General features: G+C 36.1%; 2 protein-coding genes across 2 annotated transcripts in view; one reads left to right on the forward strand and one right to left on the reverse strand.

The window, feature by feature from the left end:
- Positions 1–8,057, forward strand: part of PIK3CA (phosphatidylinositol-4,5-bisphosphate 3-kinase catalytic subunit alpha) — a 72,837-nt gene extending 64,780 nt beyond the window's left edge. Inside the window, exons 18-21 of the mRNA XM_070583169.1 lie at positions 1,805–1,975; positions 2,515–2,632; positions 2,741–2,892; positions 3,697–8,057. Coding sequence (XP_070439270.1) covers positions 1,805–1,975; positions 2,515–2,632; positions 2,741–2,892; positions 3,697–3,967 — 712 coding nt within the window. The 3' untranslated portion in view covers positions 3,968–8,057. The remainder of the gene's footprint in view (positions 1–1,804; positions 1,976–2,514; positions 2,633–2,740; positions 2,893–3,696) is intronic.
- A 3,946-nt stretch (positions 8,058–12,003) lies between these two features.
- Positions 12,004–16,955, reverse strand: part of KCNMB3 (potassium calcium-activated channel subfamily M regulatory beta subunit 3) — a 64,418-nt gene continuing 59,466 nt past the window's right edge. Inside the window, 2 exon segments of the mRNA XM_070583170.1 lie at positions 12,004–13,474; positions 14,662–14,860. Coding sequence (XP_070439271.1) covers positions 13,076–13,474; positions 14,662–14,860 — 598 coding nt within the window. The 3' untranslated portion in view covers positions 12,004–13,075.

Consider the following 16,955-nt stretch of genomic DNA (forward strand, 5'->3'; position numbering starts at 1 on the left):
AGGGCAGGTAGAAGAAAAGATTCCGTTAAGAGAAATGTTCAAAGGGTAGGAGGACCGGAGTAAGTGATGCACAGGACCCAAGAGGGGAGAGATTCACAAACAATTTATAGTGTCTGGTGCTTCAGGGGGTTTAAGAGCATAAGGACTGTGGAAAAGCCCTTGGGTTTGATGATTCATGATTAGCTTTAAGAACTGAGTCAGTAGAGTGGTAGACATAGAAGTTAGGCTACAAGGAATTACGTGAGGAAATGAAACCAAGTGTAGGCTATCACTCTTAGGAATTTAAGAAGTAAAGGAAAGGTGGAAAGAATGTACAGTAGCTTATGAGAACAACAGACCGTGACAGACCATACCTTAGTATTTCCGTGCCAGTTGGAGTGTTAGGTTCTTTTTTTATTGTCTCTAAATCCTCACATCTCCACCAGTGACTACATCATTTTTAATATTCTGTGATGAATAGAAAGTACCCATAAAGCACTTCTGCTGTTTATCAAAGTATGGTTGTGTCAAGGAAGAACATTTGTGTGTTATTTGAGTTGTGAGATGAACTAACTGCTTTTTTCAGAGAACACCCTTTTTTACTTAATAAATAATAGACAAGCTCTAGTTAACCAGACATGGGTATTTGGCAGCATTTTCTTGAAAATGAACAATATGAGCTTCTCTCTTCAAGTAGAATAACTGACAATATTTGTTTTCAGTGATAAAATTTGACCTTTCACGCAAAAATTAGAATTTTGCAAAACTTGTATCCACTGCTGTGAGCATAACAGCTTGCCCCCAAAGGAAAGACTTTTCTGATGAGATCAGTGGTAATATTAATAATTGTGATTTTTTCATTGGTATAATGAAAAGTATCAACATTTGAAACATCTCCATAACTCAGTGAACTAATACCATCTGGATGACCAATACAAGATGTTATAAAGTCATGGAGAGGTAAAAGTTCTATTCAGAGGCAAGATAGACAAATCTATTTTAATGTAACAGAGTATGAAAAGTTTATTGATATGGTTTCATATTTGATATTGCAACTTGAGAAATTCTCTCATCAACTTTTGGAATAGTATCAAGGAAAATATCTACAATTAACTGAAAAGGCTGTTACAATACTCCTCCTTTTTCAACTACGGATTTGTGTGGGGCCAGATTTTCTTCATATGCTTCAATTAAAACATTGCATTAGTATGAATATAGAAGCATATATGAGAATCCAGCTCAGTACTATTAAGCCAGACATCTATGTTTTTGTTAATATAGAGTTTTTTGTTTCATAAAAGATGTTATTTATTTACTATATGAGTTTATCTTTAAATGAATTAATATTTTAATTTTTTATTTTCTCAGTTTTAATTTCTAATATCAATAGATGTGACTCACATAAATAAAAGCTCTTTGGTGTCTTCAGTAATTTTTAAAAGAGCAAAAGGAGTCCTGAGACCAGAAATTTGAGAACTGCTGCCCTAAAGCATTAGTTAAATGTCAGTTAAACATCTTTAAATTCACCTGTATTTTTAAAGTCATAAATGTTTATAAAATTTTAATTGCCACAATAATTTTCATAATGCTTTTCTGATACATAAATAGTTTTTCAATTGAAGGTTATAATAAATGATGGCAGATAATTTTGAGGATTTTTCTAGGAATGTTTGTCATTATAATAAGAGGAAATTAAAATTAGGTTAAGGGGGTAAATGTCACGCATGGCAGATTTGCAAATAGAATATTCCTGTATTAGCCTATTAAAATATTTGCTATTTCAAAGTTCCATCATTTAATTGCAAATATCTTGATCCTTTTTTAGAATGTTACCTTACGGTTGTCTGTCAATTGGTGACTGCGTGGGACTTATTGAGGTGGTGAGAAATTCTCACACTATTATGCAAATTCAGTGCAAAGGCGGCTTGAAGGGTGCACTTCAGTTCAACAGCCACACGCTACACCAGTGGCTCAAAGACAAGAACAAAGGAGAAATGTGAGTTTTCTGCCTATGTTAATCTAAGTTTTTGTTAGTGTTTTAGTGGTTGTGTATATTTCTCTGAGTTAAACCAGGGAAGACAATTGTACCTACTTTGGAAAAAAATACGTTCAACCTTTGAAATATTTGAGATTATTGTGTTTAAATGATCAGAATTGCTTATAATTTGGTGAAATCATGTATATTCAACTTAGGTATTCAAATGTGTTTTTCTTATTGCTTATTCTTTTTTAAAATAACATTGCACGTTCAAAATTTTACTTCACAATTAGAAAAAATTTAATGACATGTTAAGTATTTTTTCACTATATTAAGAATTATGCTTTTGTCAGAGAATATCTAGAAATTTCCTTAGAAACCCTTGAAAAGTTTACAATCTCAAAATTCCTCAGATCTTTGACAAAATTACTTCTTCCTCTTAATGTCAGTGATTGTTTTCATTGTTTTGATACAGTCTGTGACCATCTTTTCCCAGTTTGGACTGGATCACTCTTTATTTCCACACTACTTATGAGGTGTTTATTTCTTCTTTGTAGATATGATGCAGCCATTGATCTGTTTACACGTTCGTGTGCTGGATATTGTGTCGCTACCTTCATTTTGGGAATTGGAGATCGTCACAATAGTAACATCATGGTGAAAGATGATGGACAAGTAATAGCTTTCTCTTTTTAAAATGTTTTGGCGTTCTTAAATGTATTAATTCAGGATATTGTATTTCTGCATTTGTCAGATTATAACATAATTTCTTATTTCTGAAAGCTGTTTCATATAGACTTTGGACACTTTTTGGATCACAAGAAGAAAAAATTTGGTTATAAACGAGAACGTGTGCCATTTGTTTTGACACAAGATTTCTTAATAGTGATTAGTAAAGGAGCCCAGGAATGCACAAAGACAAGAGAATTTGAGAGGTAAGCTCAAGAAATTGAAAGTACAAATAGAGTTCTTACTGCTCTATCAAAAACAATTGATATTTTTCAAGCAATTTAAAATAATAGATGTTATATTAACATTGTAGCGTAAACTGAATGTTTCAGTATATTTATTTTTACTTACTTATTGTATAATGCTGCAAAGGAAATGGAAAGAAAAACCAATTTAATTTATGTAGTCAAGTAAGGCCTAAAAACAAAGTGATCCTTAAACTTCATAATACATTAAAAGTTTTTATTTAGTGCTTTTGCTGTTTGAATAGTTGGGCTCCACCTTCTCTGTAATGACAAATAATGTATAGTGCTTAAGACAACATTTTTTAATTCCAGGAATTCAGTCAACTATAATTACCATGTTTATTTGTAATTTTTCTTGCCACCTTATGGTATGTCACTAGTCTATCTTAAACTGTAGAGTACTTTTAAAAAGCTTTTATAAAATTCTGTTTTATCTATAACTCAGTCCTGGCCCTGCCTAAACCCTAAAGTCTTTAGTATGGACCAATTCATACATTTAATAAATCCTTATTAAACTCCTAAGGTACCAGGTATTAATTTAGGTGCTGGTGATAAAGCAGTAAACAAAGTCCTCATGGACTCACGGAGTTCACATCCTAGTGTGGGGTAAAGGAAAGAGAAAGTGTTGGTAAGGGGAATGGGGAGAAGATGCGATTTTTTTCTAGGTTTGTCCAGGAAGCCCTCTGTAATCGTGTGACATTTGAGCAGAGACTCAGTATGAATGCATTTGCTCCATACTGACCAAACTATTCTCATTACTTGTAGGTTTCAGGAGATGTGTTACAAGGCTTATCTAGCTATTCGGCAGCATGCCAATCTCTTCATAAATCTTTTCTCAATGATGCTTGGCTCTGGAATGCCAGAACTACAATCTTTTGATGATATTGCATACATTCGAAAGACCTTAGCTTTAGATAAAACTGAGCAAGAGGCTTTGGAATATTTCATGAAACAAATGAATGATGCACACCATGGTGGATGGACAACAAAAATGGATTGGATCTTCCACACAATTAAGCAGCATGCTTTGAACTGAAATGATAACTACGAAACGGAAAGCTCAATATCTGGATTCTCTACTGCACTGTTAATAACTGTCAACAGGCACAGACTGATTGCATAGGAATTGCACAATCCATGAACAGCATTAGAATTTACAGCAAGAACAGAAATAAAATACTATATAATTTAAATAATGTAAACGCAAACAGGGTTTGATAGCACTAAACTAGTTCATTTCAAAATTAAGCTTTAGAATAATGCGCAATTTCATGTTATGCCTTAAGTCCAAAAAGGTAAACTTTGAAGATTGTTTGTATCTTTTTTTAAAAAATGAAACAAAAAAACCCCAAAATATATAGAAATGATGGAGAAGGAAAAAGAATGATGTTCTTTTTTTGTCTTGCAAATGTTCCGTTTTGAAATGTGGACACAACAAAGTCTATTATTGCATTAGGTCCAAGTAAACTGGAGTTTACTGTTAAATTTACGTTAAGATTGGAAAAGAATGAAAATTTCTTATTTTTCCATTGCTGTTCAATTTATAGTTTGAAGTGGGTTTTTTGACTCCTTGTTTAATGAAGAAACATGCTTGGGGTGGAAGGGACTCTTAAGATTTCACCAGAGACTTTTCCTTTTAATAAATCAAACCTTTTGACAATTTGGGATCTTATCTGCAAAGTTTTGGAAGCAGTCACAAATGAGACCTGTTATAAGGTGGCATTTTTGGGTTTTTTTCTGGACAGTATTTACAAGAATCTGATTCTTATTTCCCAGGGAAATTCTGGGCTCCCACAAAGTAAAATAATCATCATAGAGAAAGAATGAGCAGGAATAGTTCTTGCTCTAGAATTGTACAGTATTCATCTTAGGTTGATTTTTTTTTTTCTCCTTTTGCAATTGAATTGAATACATTTTTCATGCATGTTTTCCAGAAAATAGAAGTGAGTATTAATGTTATTAAAAAGATTATTTTTTTTATTAAAGGCTATTTATATTATAGAACCTATCATTAATATATATTCTTTATTTACCTGATCTGTCCCATAGTCATGCATTGTTTTGCACCCCAAACTTTTTATTGTTTGTAGCAGCATGGTCAGCTTTTCTCTTGGTCTGTGGGTGAGGCTCAGGCACTGTCCCATTTATACCAATAACTAGTGTATAGCTATTTATGGAAAACAGATGAAAGTTTATCCTCTTTCCTTTCATTTCTTTCTGTTTCCACATGAATCCCCCATCTTCCATCCTCTTTTATAGTTGAGAATGCCTCCATCATATGAAATAGTTACCAAATTAACACAACTTAGAGTATCTTCCTGATTGCTCAAGCGCTCTACCGAGGTATGCTCATGAATGCTACTTTATAATATGGGGGATAGAAACCAGGAACTTGTTACCTTGTAGGCTATTTATCCAATATCTCAATAAGAAAAAGAGGACCTTAAACCATTTTAAGATCATGTCCAATTTCCAAGTGGTCAGGGCTCACTGTCCAACTTTATTAAATTGCATTTGAGCAAAGGGTACATTCTTAAACATTTTGAAAAACATTAACCCAAGCTGTAGGGGCTAATGCTAGTCATCAGTCTAGAATCAGGTATTTTACTCAGTATTTGAAATGAATCATTAATGCCCTAGGAAATAGCTTTAGCAAATGTCCAGGTGCCACACCAGGAGAAGTGCAATAATTTAATGACAGTTTTCTAGATTAGGCATATTATTGGAATTCAACTTTATAAAGAGTGCACATTGTATACTCTAGAAAAACAGCATCACTTAAAAACTCTTCATTTATGAAATCAGTTACCTATAGTAGAAGTCTTGAATAGTGAACAAGGGACTCTAATACAAATACTCTTAATATTTGGTTATTTTAGAACCCTTAAAGGGCATAATTATTGAAGATTTAGGTACTTCACTAAAGCATGTATATAATATTGCCAACAAGAAAAATAAATTTGAGGATTAGGGGAACTTCTCTAAACTGTCTTGGGGGATAGTTAAGAAGAATTTAAACTCTGTCTTAAGCAGAAAACCAGATAGATTCTTTTGCAGATATAGAAGATTTCATAACTTATTAAAAATTCATGATTAACATTTTGTGTCTTTTAGATATATTTAGTTAATACATACTAACATCCCAGTCTTTTGTATGTCAGGGATTGATTACAGAAAAACTCAGTGAAATGGTACAAATCTGAAACTTTGATGGTGGAAACTGAGAAGTTTTAACAGAGACCCGTGTTTTACCCAAGTGCCAAAAAAGCTTTGAGCTTCCTTGCACAAAATTTACACAATTCTTTGCATTTTTCGCATCAGTCCAGATAGTCCCCTTCCCTTGGGACCTCTCCACCATTAAAACACACGCCACATAGCGTATTTCATCATTTATGTTTATCTTCAAGAGTTACAACCAGATTAATTCTGTTTGAAGTATAGACAAGTTTTATAAGAATATGTATTAAATGATCTAGCTAAAAGCAAATTTTAAATAAATCCAAGCAGAGTGTAAGCAAACAACATTAAAAATAAGAAAAAAGGGACAGGTAGTGTTCAGAAGGTAAAGAATCAAAACTTGAATTAAATGCTACATGGGGTGACTAGGATATGCTTCAACTCAGTGATAATATAGCTGCTTCCAAGTATTTCCGGATCAGAGGTCAATTCCGATTGGTCAGTTTCTATGGAAAACCATCCTTGTCATTGAATATGGTATAAGTGACCATTGGCTCTACAATTTCATTTGGTCATTTGAGCAATATTTCCTTCAATGACTATTTTAGAGAAAAAAAGAAAAGCAGGTTTAAAGGAAGTAAAAAAAATTTAAACACATTCCAGCAAGAAATAATCAACTGTTTGAAAATCATGGTTTTAAGTTTTGATCATATTCTCAGCTATACAAAATCATTTATTTTGAAGACTTTTAGACTGCTGTTAATTTGAAATCTGTTAATCATATTGTGGAATTTGGTTTTTTAAAAAAGATGTTTCTAATTGGATTTTTTAAAGAAGAATGGAATTTGATTGCTATTTTATGACAGAACCTCAGCTTTTGGTGGTTCTTAGTGTCCTGTGTAAAACTTACTGTCAAAGTAATCAACTTTGAGGTTTTCCCTTCTACTCTCCTTTATATTACAAGCCCTTTAGGAAATGAGAACCTGGTGAATATACAATGAATTGTAAAATATTTTAATGTGTAACTTTTTCAACTGTGAAATTATGACTATTGGTTTTTTGATGAAAACAGCTGCTGATAAAGTATTTTGTGTAAAGTGTAGTTCTTATTAACCAGGAAAATAATCAATGACTTGATTAGAATGTATATACCATCTTGGATTTTATTTTAAATTTATTGGTGATTTTCACATAGGTAAAACAGTCCATCTGTATTCTTTTTTCCATCAAAAATTGAGTGATGTGGCATTATAAAAAAATTATGAGGAGTCTGTTTTAAAGGCACCATAGATATTTCACAGCACATAAACTGGGATTTCTTTCTTAATGATTTTGTAATCTGTTTAATTCATATTCTGACCAATAGCCCATGCTTGCCAACTCTTTGAAAGCATTTAATTTCCAGCATTATTTTAAAGCCAGCAGGTTAACTTTTTCTGAATAAGTTCCTTTTGTTTCTATGTCTGCATAAACTGCAGACCTGGGCTGGACCCACACACTCAGAATCCACCTTAGAAAAATTGATTTTGATGTCCAAGACATCACTAAAATATTTCAGTTTAAAGACCATTTGTGGCATTGATGGATTGTGGTGCTTCTACTATTTAAAAACAAATTTCATACTTAAGATGTTTTTGAGAAGAGGGGAATGTGGAGGGAGGGGACAGAACAGGGAGGAGTTGCTTGAACAAATTACATTCTTCATATCCATCCTGCTCACATGGGGCACTAACAGAAGACAAAGTTGTGAGAGTATATTGTGCATACCATGGGAGAATTCACTCTTCACCAAGAATGGGATTGTGAAGGCTGAACTATAAGATTCAGCATTGACAGGGTCCTCATATTAATTCTTGGTGACAGAGAGTAATACAGCTGGGCTGTTTTGTAAAATATAAACACAAACCATTTTTATTTTTTATTACATTAAAAATCGTAAATGTATCTTATGTGCTATGGCCTGGGAAGCCTTTTTTCTTTTCTCTTAAAAGTTATTTTGACTTTCTGAAAAGATATATAGGGTTTAGCTCAAGGTAACTATGGTCCTGATAGAATTGGATTGGTAACTCTACCTCAGAAGGTTAGTACGGAAAAAAAGAGATGTCACAATTCAATGCTTCAGGCTCTGATATTACAGAAATTTGCAGAGCACTGTATTTTAGATTTATAAAGTCAGAGTTGGCATGCCTTGTTTTTAATGGCAGTGGAGACATTAAGAAAATTCTTTGGTTAAAATTTAATCATTGCTCCAGCCATTTGGAAAAGGCTATAGTGCCAGGAGGTTCATGGTACTAGATTCTTGAATTCGGCATTTGAAATGAATTTCATTCTCTCTTCTTCCTAATTGGTAAAATAGATGTGTGTGTATTTGCACACATTTCTACCTGTATACATGCTGCTTGCTAGCCCTAGTCAAGAGGCATATTTCACAAAAGGTGTAAACATCAAGGTTCTAAAATTCACAAGAGTTTAGAATTGATTAGGAGTTTCCCAAATTGGGCTGTTAGTTTTTAAATAAGCCTCTTTCATTCAAGTATCCCACTTGATTAGGGGTCCGCACTTCCCTTTCTTGCAGCACTCTTCCTTTTGCTTGGTTTTAGAGATGTTAATATTACAGCCGCACTAGTTGGCATAAAGTGACAGGAGCCAGAAGGACATTTTCTGACTTAATTTTACGCAACTACATATAGAGTTTTAGCAGGAAGAAAAAAAGTAGAATCAGTCCGTTGTACGTTTAGTATAGTTGGGTAACTAATTTTGACTACCAACAGTAGACTCCATTCCTCGTGTTGGTAAGTATGGAATGACTTTTTTAGTGCATTTTGTAAGCCAATTAAGTCCATTTAATCTGTCACTACAATAATTTTGTGGTTATGCTAAGAACCATGTATGTTTTTAGGTGATTCTTATTTTTGTTAATCCTAGGTTAGCAAGGAGGCAGAAAACCATTGTTTTATATTTTCTCAAAATAATAAGACTAAACTCCTTAATTCTAGTATGAATTTCCAAATGTAGTCATAATCTACTGATTTTATAAGAAAAAGCCCCTTATCAGATTTAATTTATGTTCCTAAGAGTGGTTGGAGAGCTTGGCCTTTGTCTGATTTCTAGAAATGTTTTTGGCTATGGAACCTAAGTTTCAAATGCAACTAATGATTTCAATGTGATTCAGTCATCGGACTGAATTAGGTTCAATAAAATCTACAAGAATATATCCTTCTGGAACATAACATAACACTGTAATCCCTTGGGGGATGTGGCACAACCGAAAGAAGATTCCTAACACATCAAATGTTGACCTTGGAAGCTTCGAAAAGGAGCTCCCACCACCCTTTTTAGCCCCATTTATTATTGTAGCAGATCCATTTCTCTCTATTTTGTCATTCAGTGAATTGAAGTCCTGTGGTATACTGCATTAGTTAGGAGGAAAATGTCTTTCAATGTTCATTTAATGATGGCCCAAAAAAGTATTTGACACAGCAAGATGCATGTGTTACTGTAATGAGAATATAGAATAATATAGTGTCACTCAATTTAAGACCTCTTCCCAGTCTTGCTGTTCCTAGCAAGAAGTTTGGCCTGTGACTGCACTTACTGTTTGTGCTCATCAGAAACTGTCAATGTCTGCTTTTCTTTAACTTTGCAGTCTGTAACATCACGCTCTTTATTAAAAAAAAAAAAAAAAATTACTTTGACTTGTGTCCAAACAATCCTTAGTGTACTATATTTTTTTTTAAAACTATGATAATTATATTTTGTCATGAATACTTAAAAGCAAACCAGTGTTGCTAATAATCAAAATTTAGCTTAATTTGAGTACTTATTAATAATGATTAAGAATAGTTGATGGAAAATCTGAAAGTATTATGCCTTAAAAGTCAATTTTTCTGCCCCGGTAGAGTGATGAATATTAGAGAAATATCTTTAAATATTAACTTCCTTTAAGCATAGAGAATTATATGCTTGCATTTTAAGTAGAAATATATTTATACACTACTTGTATGAATGTGTATGTGTAGATGGCCTTTTATTCAAGTCTCTTGAAGACCAGAACCTAAAAGCAAAGTTAGGCTAGAAGCAAACTGGTTTTGCTTTCAGCTTTGTAATCCTTGCAGAAGGTGAGGATTTTATTGGTAGGGTTCTTATTGGACCTGTAATGCACATGGGCAATAACATGTAGTACTTCTAAGCAATTGACAGCAAATAATTACTGAAATTTCTGCCAAATGCTTTGAGTGCCTTTGAATTAACATTGTTCTCAACTGACTTTGTTCTTCAAGCATAACGTTGCCCTTTCCTGAGAGGAACCAAGTAGCCACTCTCTGAATGGAAACCTGTAGTAATTGAAACACTTTGGGTTTCACACTTTCACTCACTTCAGGTTTCCAATTAATCGTTTTGAATTTGTTAGGAGAAAACCCCCAAGAGTTGCATATTGTTAGACGGGTGTCAAACTTAATAAGAAATGGAATAGAGATGTGCTCTCTAACTTTAAGAAATCTATAGAATCTCAGTTTGTAGAATGATTTAAAATGTGTATGCATACATATATTTTATTACAGGGAAGTCTTTGCTATACAAAATAATTTACCACAACCTTTTAAACGGCACATTCTGGACCGATGCATATCATATTTAGCCAAGAAAAGGTGAGAAATCCTCTCCTGCAGCTGCCTCCCCAGCCCTGAACCAGCTGTCCAGTAAAAGGTGTGAAGCTGCCAAGGCTGACTGAATTTTTTTTAATTTTCTTAAGCATTGTATATATTTAAGGTTTACAATGTGATGATTTGATATACATAGTGAAACGAATACTACAGTCAAGCTAATTAACACATCCTTTCCTCACAGTTACTGTGTGTGTGTGTGTGTGTGTGTGTGTGATGAAAGCACCTGAAATCTACTCTTGGCAAATTTCCAGTATTCGGCACAGTAGTCAGCATGCTGTACAGTAGTATTTGTCTTGTAACTGAAAGTTTGTACCCTTTAACCAACAACTCTCCATTTCCCCTACTTTCCCACTCCTGGGAACCCCCATTTTACTCTCTGCTTCTACGTATTTGACATTTTTAGATTCCACATATAAGTGAAATGCAGTTATTTCCTTTCTGTGTCTGGCTTATTTTACTTACCTAATGCCTCCAGGTTCATCCATGTTGTTGCAAACGGCAGGATCTCCTCTTTTTTTTTTTTGCTGAGGAAGATTTTCTCTGAGCTAACGTCTGTGCCAATCTTCCTCTATTTTGTATGTGGGTCACCACCACAGTGTGGCCACTGACGAGTGGTGTAGGTCTACTGCCCGGGAACCAAACCTAGGCCATTGAAGCGAAGAGCCAAACTTAACCACTAGGCCATGGGGCCGGCCCCCAGGACCTCCTTTTTTAAGGCTGAATAATATTCCATTGTATGTATAGATATACACATTATATGTATATATACCACAATTTCTTTATTCATCTGTCGATGGCCACTTAGGTTGTTTCCATGTCTTGGCTGTTGTGAATAATGCTGCAGTGAATGTGGGAGTGTGGATATCTCTAGGAGGTACTCATTTCATTTCCTTCAGGTATACATCCAGAAGAGCCATGAGGCTGACTGAATATTAAAACTTAGAAGATTTTTTCATCTACTAACATTTTAGGGCACCTCTACTAGGTGCCAGAAACGAAGGCGTTTCACATACTCTACCTTGTTCATTCTGTAAAATAACCCATGAAAGAAGAGATTATCCCCATTTTCTGGATGAGAGAGGCTTGAACAGCTAGCTGAACTGCCCAAGGATACATAGCTGAAAAGTTAATTATGGCCTACAAATTCAAATAAATATTACTCTAAGACACATGTTCTCTCCACTATTTCACACTGGAAACAGAAAAAAACACCAAAATTGTTCATTACTACTTGAGTCAATATCGCTCTGTTTAATTATTCAGTTTAAGTAATTTGTGACAAAATTAATTGCTAAAGGCATTAAATTGACTTGGAATCAAAGTTTCTGTTTTGGTTACATATAAAAGTTGCTTCAAAAGTCTGTCTATTGCCCACGATGTACGATTTTTTAGTACAATTTTAAACATACTTTGAGGCACATTGGTTTTCAGAACAAACTCTGTTTTCACCTCATATGTTCAGCTTAATCTGGAAATCATTTGTTGGAAAAGTCTTGTGACGTTCATTATTTCATAACCTTGGCTGATTCATTGATTACAGACAATTGCTGACGATCCTTGTGGGACTTCTCTGCGATGTGGATTATCTGAGATGCAGGTTAAATTCCATCCACTACAGCTTCTCCCTACTTCGCACATTTCTAGCCATCTCTCCCACTCCCACCAGAACGTGCACAAAGAATAAAATGAGCTTACAGAAAGCATAATTAACTAGAAAAATGTTGCTGAAAGAAAAATTACTGGTACATGACGAGGTTAAGTACAAATAACTCTAAGCTTAGTGAATTTTCTAGGCAGTGGCTTCCTTCCTTTGTCATGAATGAAGGAGAACGGTGGGTCCACATTTCTGAAATTACCAGATTATCATCTTCCTTTGGTGAATGAACTCTTCTTCACTAAGAATGTTTTGGAGAAATGCCTTCATGTGAACTACATTGCATAGAACTAGGCTAGTTGTTCAGGGCTCCATAGGTTAGATACTCTCAACGTTCATTTCCACAGTGACACGTTCTAGCTAGAGCTGAAATTAGACAAAGCGCAACTATCTTGAGTTCATTTTGCCACAAAGGAACAAAGAAAATGCTTCCTTGGTTCCTGTAGAAAGAGCTTTGGAGTAGAAAAGACAGTGAATTTGTATTTATTTATAGAATAAATAGAATACACAATAAGGGGGTTTTTAAAAATTTCTTTCCCACATGAAATATCATACTTAACTTTAATTGCCTCTACGTGGTCAGTTTGCAAGCAGCTATAAGTATGTGCTCAAGTGCAGAAACTGCAGGTATGTGAAGGCCAGGACTTTAATTTGGTCCCCATCTTAAGACTTCTCTGCTCCTTCCCTTGCTCCTCCCCGCACTCCACAGTTTGAATGGATGCTGTCCCATATGAGGTACTTGGCCACCCGCCTCATCTCTGAGCGCAGCGCTGTATTTTTCACAGAGTAGGGACAGGTGCTGTGTTAACCTCACCATGCCAACAATCAGGGCGCCACCTAGTAGAGTCAGTGAAGGCCAAAATAAACAGTGGAAGATAACCATTTGGTCGTACTTTTTTATGAGAATGACATCTTTGGATTGGCTGGCTGGAATGTAGAAGCACGAAAAGGGGGTCCCATTTTTGTGATCGAAGAATTCCTTTATGTCCAGAGCCCTGCTGAGCAAATCATTCCTCTCCCGGTGGCACTTAGGTGTATGAAAGCACTAGGAATACGGAGGAGGAAGAAAGGTGAGGGCACTGTTCCCAACAGGGATCACTTAAACAACAGTTTTATTTCTGAAATACAGCTTCAAGCTATTAGGGGTTTCCGTTTCAGAAGGTGATGAAACCTATGACATAGCTTAAGGGGAAAGGATGGTAGGAGGGCACAGAGTGAGATGGCCATTTCCAGGCACTAAGCAAGGATGTGGGGAGGAATTTTTAGAATAAATACAGAAGAGGCAGGGACCAGCTTCATAAAGACCATGCTCTTCCCCACACGCAGGTCCTCAGTCTCTTTCTGGACAGTAAATCAATGAATCCATCTGTCCATTCAACGAATATTTATTGAGTTCTCTACGTGCTTTCAATACCTATTAATGCCTCCATTGTCTCTGTCGTGACTTCCTGTAGTAAGATCTTACCCTAAAGGATGGCATATTGAGGCTTTTGCCCTAGGCCCACAGAGAGGGGGCCCTACCTGGGCTCTGGTTCCTGGGAGGCAGAAACAGTGAAAAGGAGGGAGCTCTAGCAGTTGGTGACTTTCTCAAAAAAGCTTGCAGTTTATTATCATATCCACTAGACACTCAACGCATTGTAAAAGCACCTCCAAAAATGCTGAAGGCCTTAAAAATTATTCCACCCAAAGGAGAAAACAGAAGTCATCAGATTGAAATTAGTGTTTAAGTAAAGATAACAAAATGTAACGTGTCAACTAATGTAATACAGCTCAACTTTTATAGTTAGATGTAAATGTACACTTTAAATCATATGAACCAGTTGAGTAACTTACAAAAAATCAAAATTATAATTCTTTAAATTTCTTTGATACGGAAAATTACTTGCTTGATTTAAGGTGGACTGCGAGTACATTTTAACATTTTTGATAGGATGGGGGGGTGGGACCCTCAAAAGCAAGACTGCCCACAAATACTGTTTCATTGGCTCAGGCTAGAAAGTCCAGACACCCAACTGTGAAATTGGGATAATTCCTCTCTTTTCTGTGTACCCCACTTTTCCTCCAAGAATGCTTTTAGCTTCATTTATCCTGATTTGACCTCTGTCAAATCATTCACAGGAAGGAAACATTTATCCCTAGAGATGGCCCTGAGTCCTGCCCCCTGCTAGGGACAGACTGGCAAGGAAGGGTTGCTGTAATTAGAACTCTTTAATTGCATGAACTTTACATTACCTTGGAATTTATCTGGACAGCCTCTTTGTTATAACGTAGGAGAGCTTTCTGTCCTGAATGGGTGAGGTTCACCAATACCTGGAGACACGGGTACTTGCCCTGGCCTCGGCGGTCCACACCGCAGGGGAATCCACAGTCCATCCAGTCATCTGTGATATGCGTGTGGATGATGGTGCAGTTTGATTCTTCTCTCTGAGTGCTTCAATTTGAAAAAAAAATTATTTTCACCCTGTAGAAAATTTAGTTCTATAGCTCTAGTGTGGTAACCTGGGGCATTTGTCTTTTCAAGGTAATGTAGGACCGTTACAGAAGGCACAGAACGATTAGGGAGCATGGAGGACATTGAAAGGGGAGGAACAGCAGCAAACCATGAAGTTCCAGCTCAATTATGACCCTCCTGACATATTTCTGAACTACACCAGCCTTAGAACAATGGTTTTCAAACTTGAGAATCACCTGAGTGTGTTAGAATAAAGAATTTATTAAAATGCGTTATTCTATACCTTCACGCCCAGAGATTCGGGTTCGGTTGATCTGAACTGAGGCCCAGGAATCTACATTTAATAGTATTTAAGATGCAGGTATTTGGAGAACCATACTTTGAGCAATATTACCCTAAATACTATAACCACCAAGATTCACACACACTCAGAAATCTTACATCTCTCATGCATCATCATCTCAAGATGCACCATTGGCTTGTCCTGATGTCCTTTGCAAGGAGTCCACCCTTCCACAGCGCTCTTCGTCAACATAGCCTCCCAAAGCTCTGGTAACAAGGTGCAATTCCATTCACCCACTCTACTTCCCTTTAAAGAGGCAAATGCAAACCATACAAGGACAGTCTCATTAGAAAACTTACCGTGTTTTGCTATTAGTAAGTTCCTCGAGGTCAAGAGCTACATCCAGTTCATCTTTATGTTCCTCAAAGCATAAAGCACAAGGCCCCTCGCATAGTAGAGGCTCCAGAAGTGTTGTACTGAATTCAATTTTACTTGGAAAACGTTCCTGGAGAACTTGCACATGTACCACATACACAGAAAGTCAAAGATGCAATGAGAAGTGGTGGACAAACTTCCTGCCCCTGAAGACTTCGTGGTGATGTAGATAAAGGACGTACACGTATAAAGTAATTGGAGGACAAGTCCGACGTAGTCAATGAGGGTGAGAGGAAACGCTCTGACTGAATATGCAGGCCCAGCTCCTCATGTACCCTCACACGTACATCTAGGTGGGTCCCTGTGTTTATTCCCTGGTGCCCTAAACACAAGTTAGATTAGCAAATTCTAAAGTTAGAATGTTTGAAGGCATCATACTGCACTCTCATTAAGATCTTTGACCATAAGTAATCATTTTTCTTTATTAATGTAACAAACCTGAGACACGCAGTTGAGTTTATGATGATCTCAAGTCCCAGGATATAAAAAAAATCACTGGATATGGCCTTAGAAGAATAAATGTTGGGCAAGTAAAAATACAAAAGTGGGAAGGCCAGCCCCGTGGAGTAGTGGTTGAGTTCAGCATGCTCCACTTTGGAGTTCACAGGTTCAGATCCTGGGTACAGACCTAAACGTCGCTCATCAAGCCATGCTGTGGAGGCAGCCCACATACAAAATAGACGAAGACGGGCAACAGACGTTAGCTCAGGACCAATTTTCCTCAGCCAAAAAAAAAAAGTGGAAAATAAGGTTTTTCACAGGTTTAGCATTGGCCTGCTTTTTTACAAAATTAATTTCTATACTTATTTAGACTAGGCATCTTAAAATATTTAGAGCTGTCTGCTTATCTCAGTTAGAACGTAAGCTCTCTAAATCCTAACCAAGTGCCACAATGAGTATGACTTGAACCTTGAAGATTTCCAAAAGCTCCCAAGTAGAGGGTGGGGCATTCTCTCCTATGCACAAGGGCCAGGCCAGAGCCTTTCAGGTGGAACCAGGGACGTATTTAGGGCTGAAAAAATGAGCATGTTCTTTCAATACCACTGTGTATCAATTTGTCTATGAATAGACAAAATGCACCATTTGATCGTGAGATGGGGGTTTACGGGAGTGGAGATAGGTACGCACTACCCAAGCCTCTTCACTGTCATCTTCCGTGGAGCAAAACTACTCTCTGATGGCACAAGATCGCAAGGCAAGAGAGAGATGAGAACTCACCACGTCTAAGCATTCAATTACTTTAAGCAAATAATTCCCAGAAATGCCTAGAAAAGTAAATTTTAAATATGAACAAGTTTGGTGCCAGCTTGCAGAAGGTATCCTCAAAGAATATCCCACATATACCACAGTTTTTAA

The sequence above is a fragment of the Equus przewalskii genome, chromosome 18 (genome assembly GCF_037783145.1).
Source record: "Equus przewalskii isolate Varuska chromosome 18, EquPr2, whole genome shotgun sequence".
NCBI lineage: Eukaryota > Metazoa > Chordata > Mammalia > Perissodactyla > Equidae > Equus > Equus przewalskii.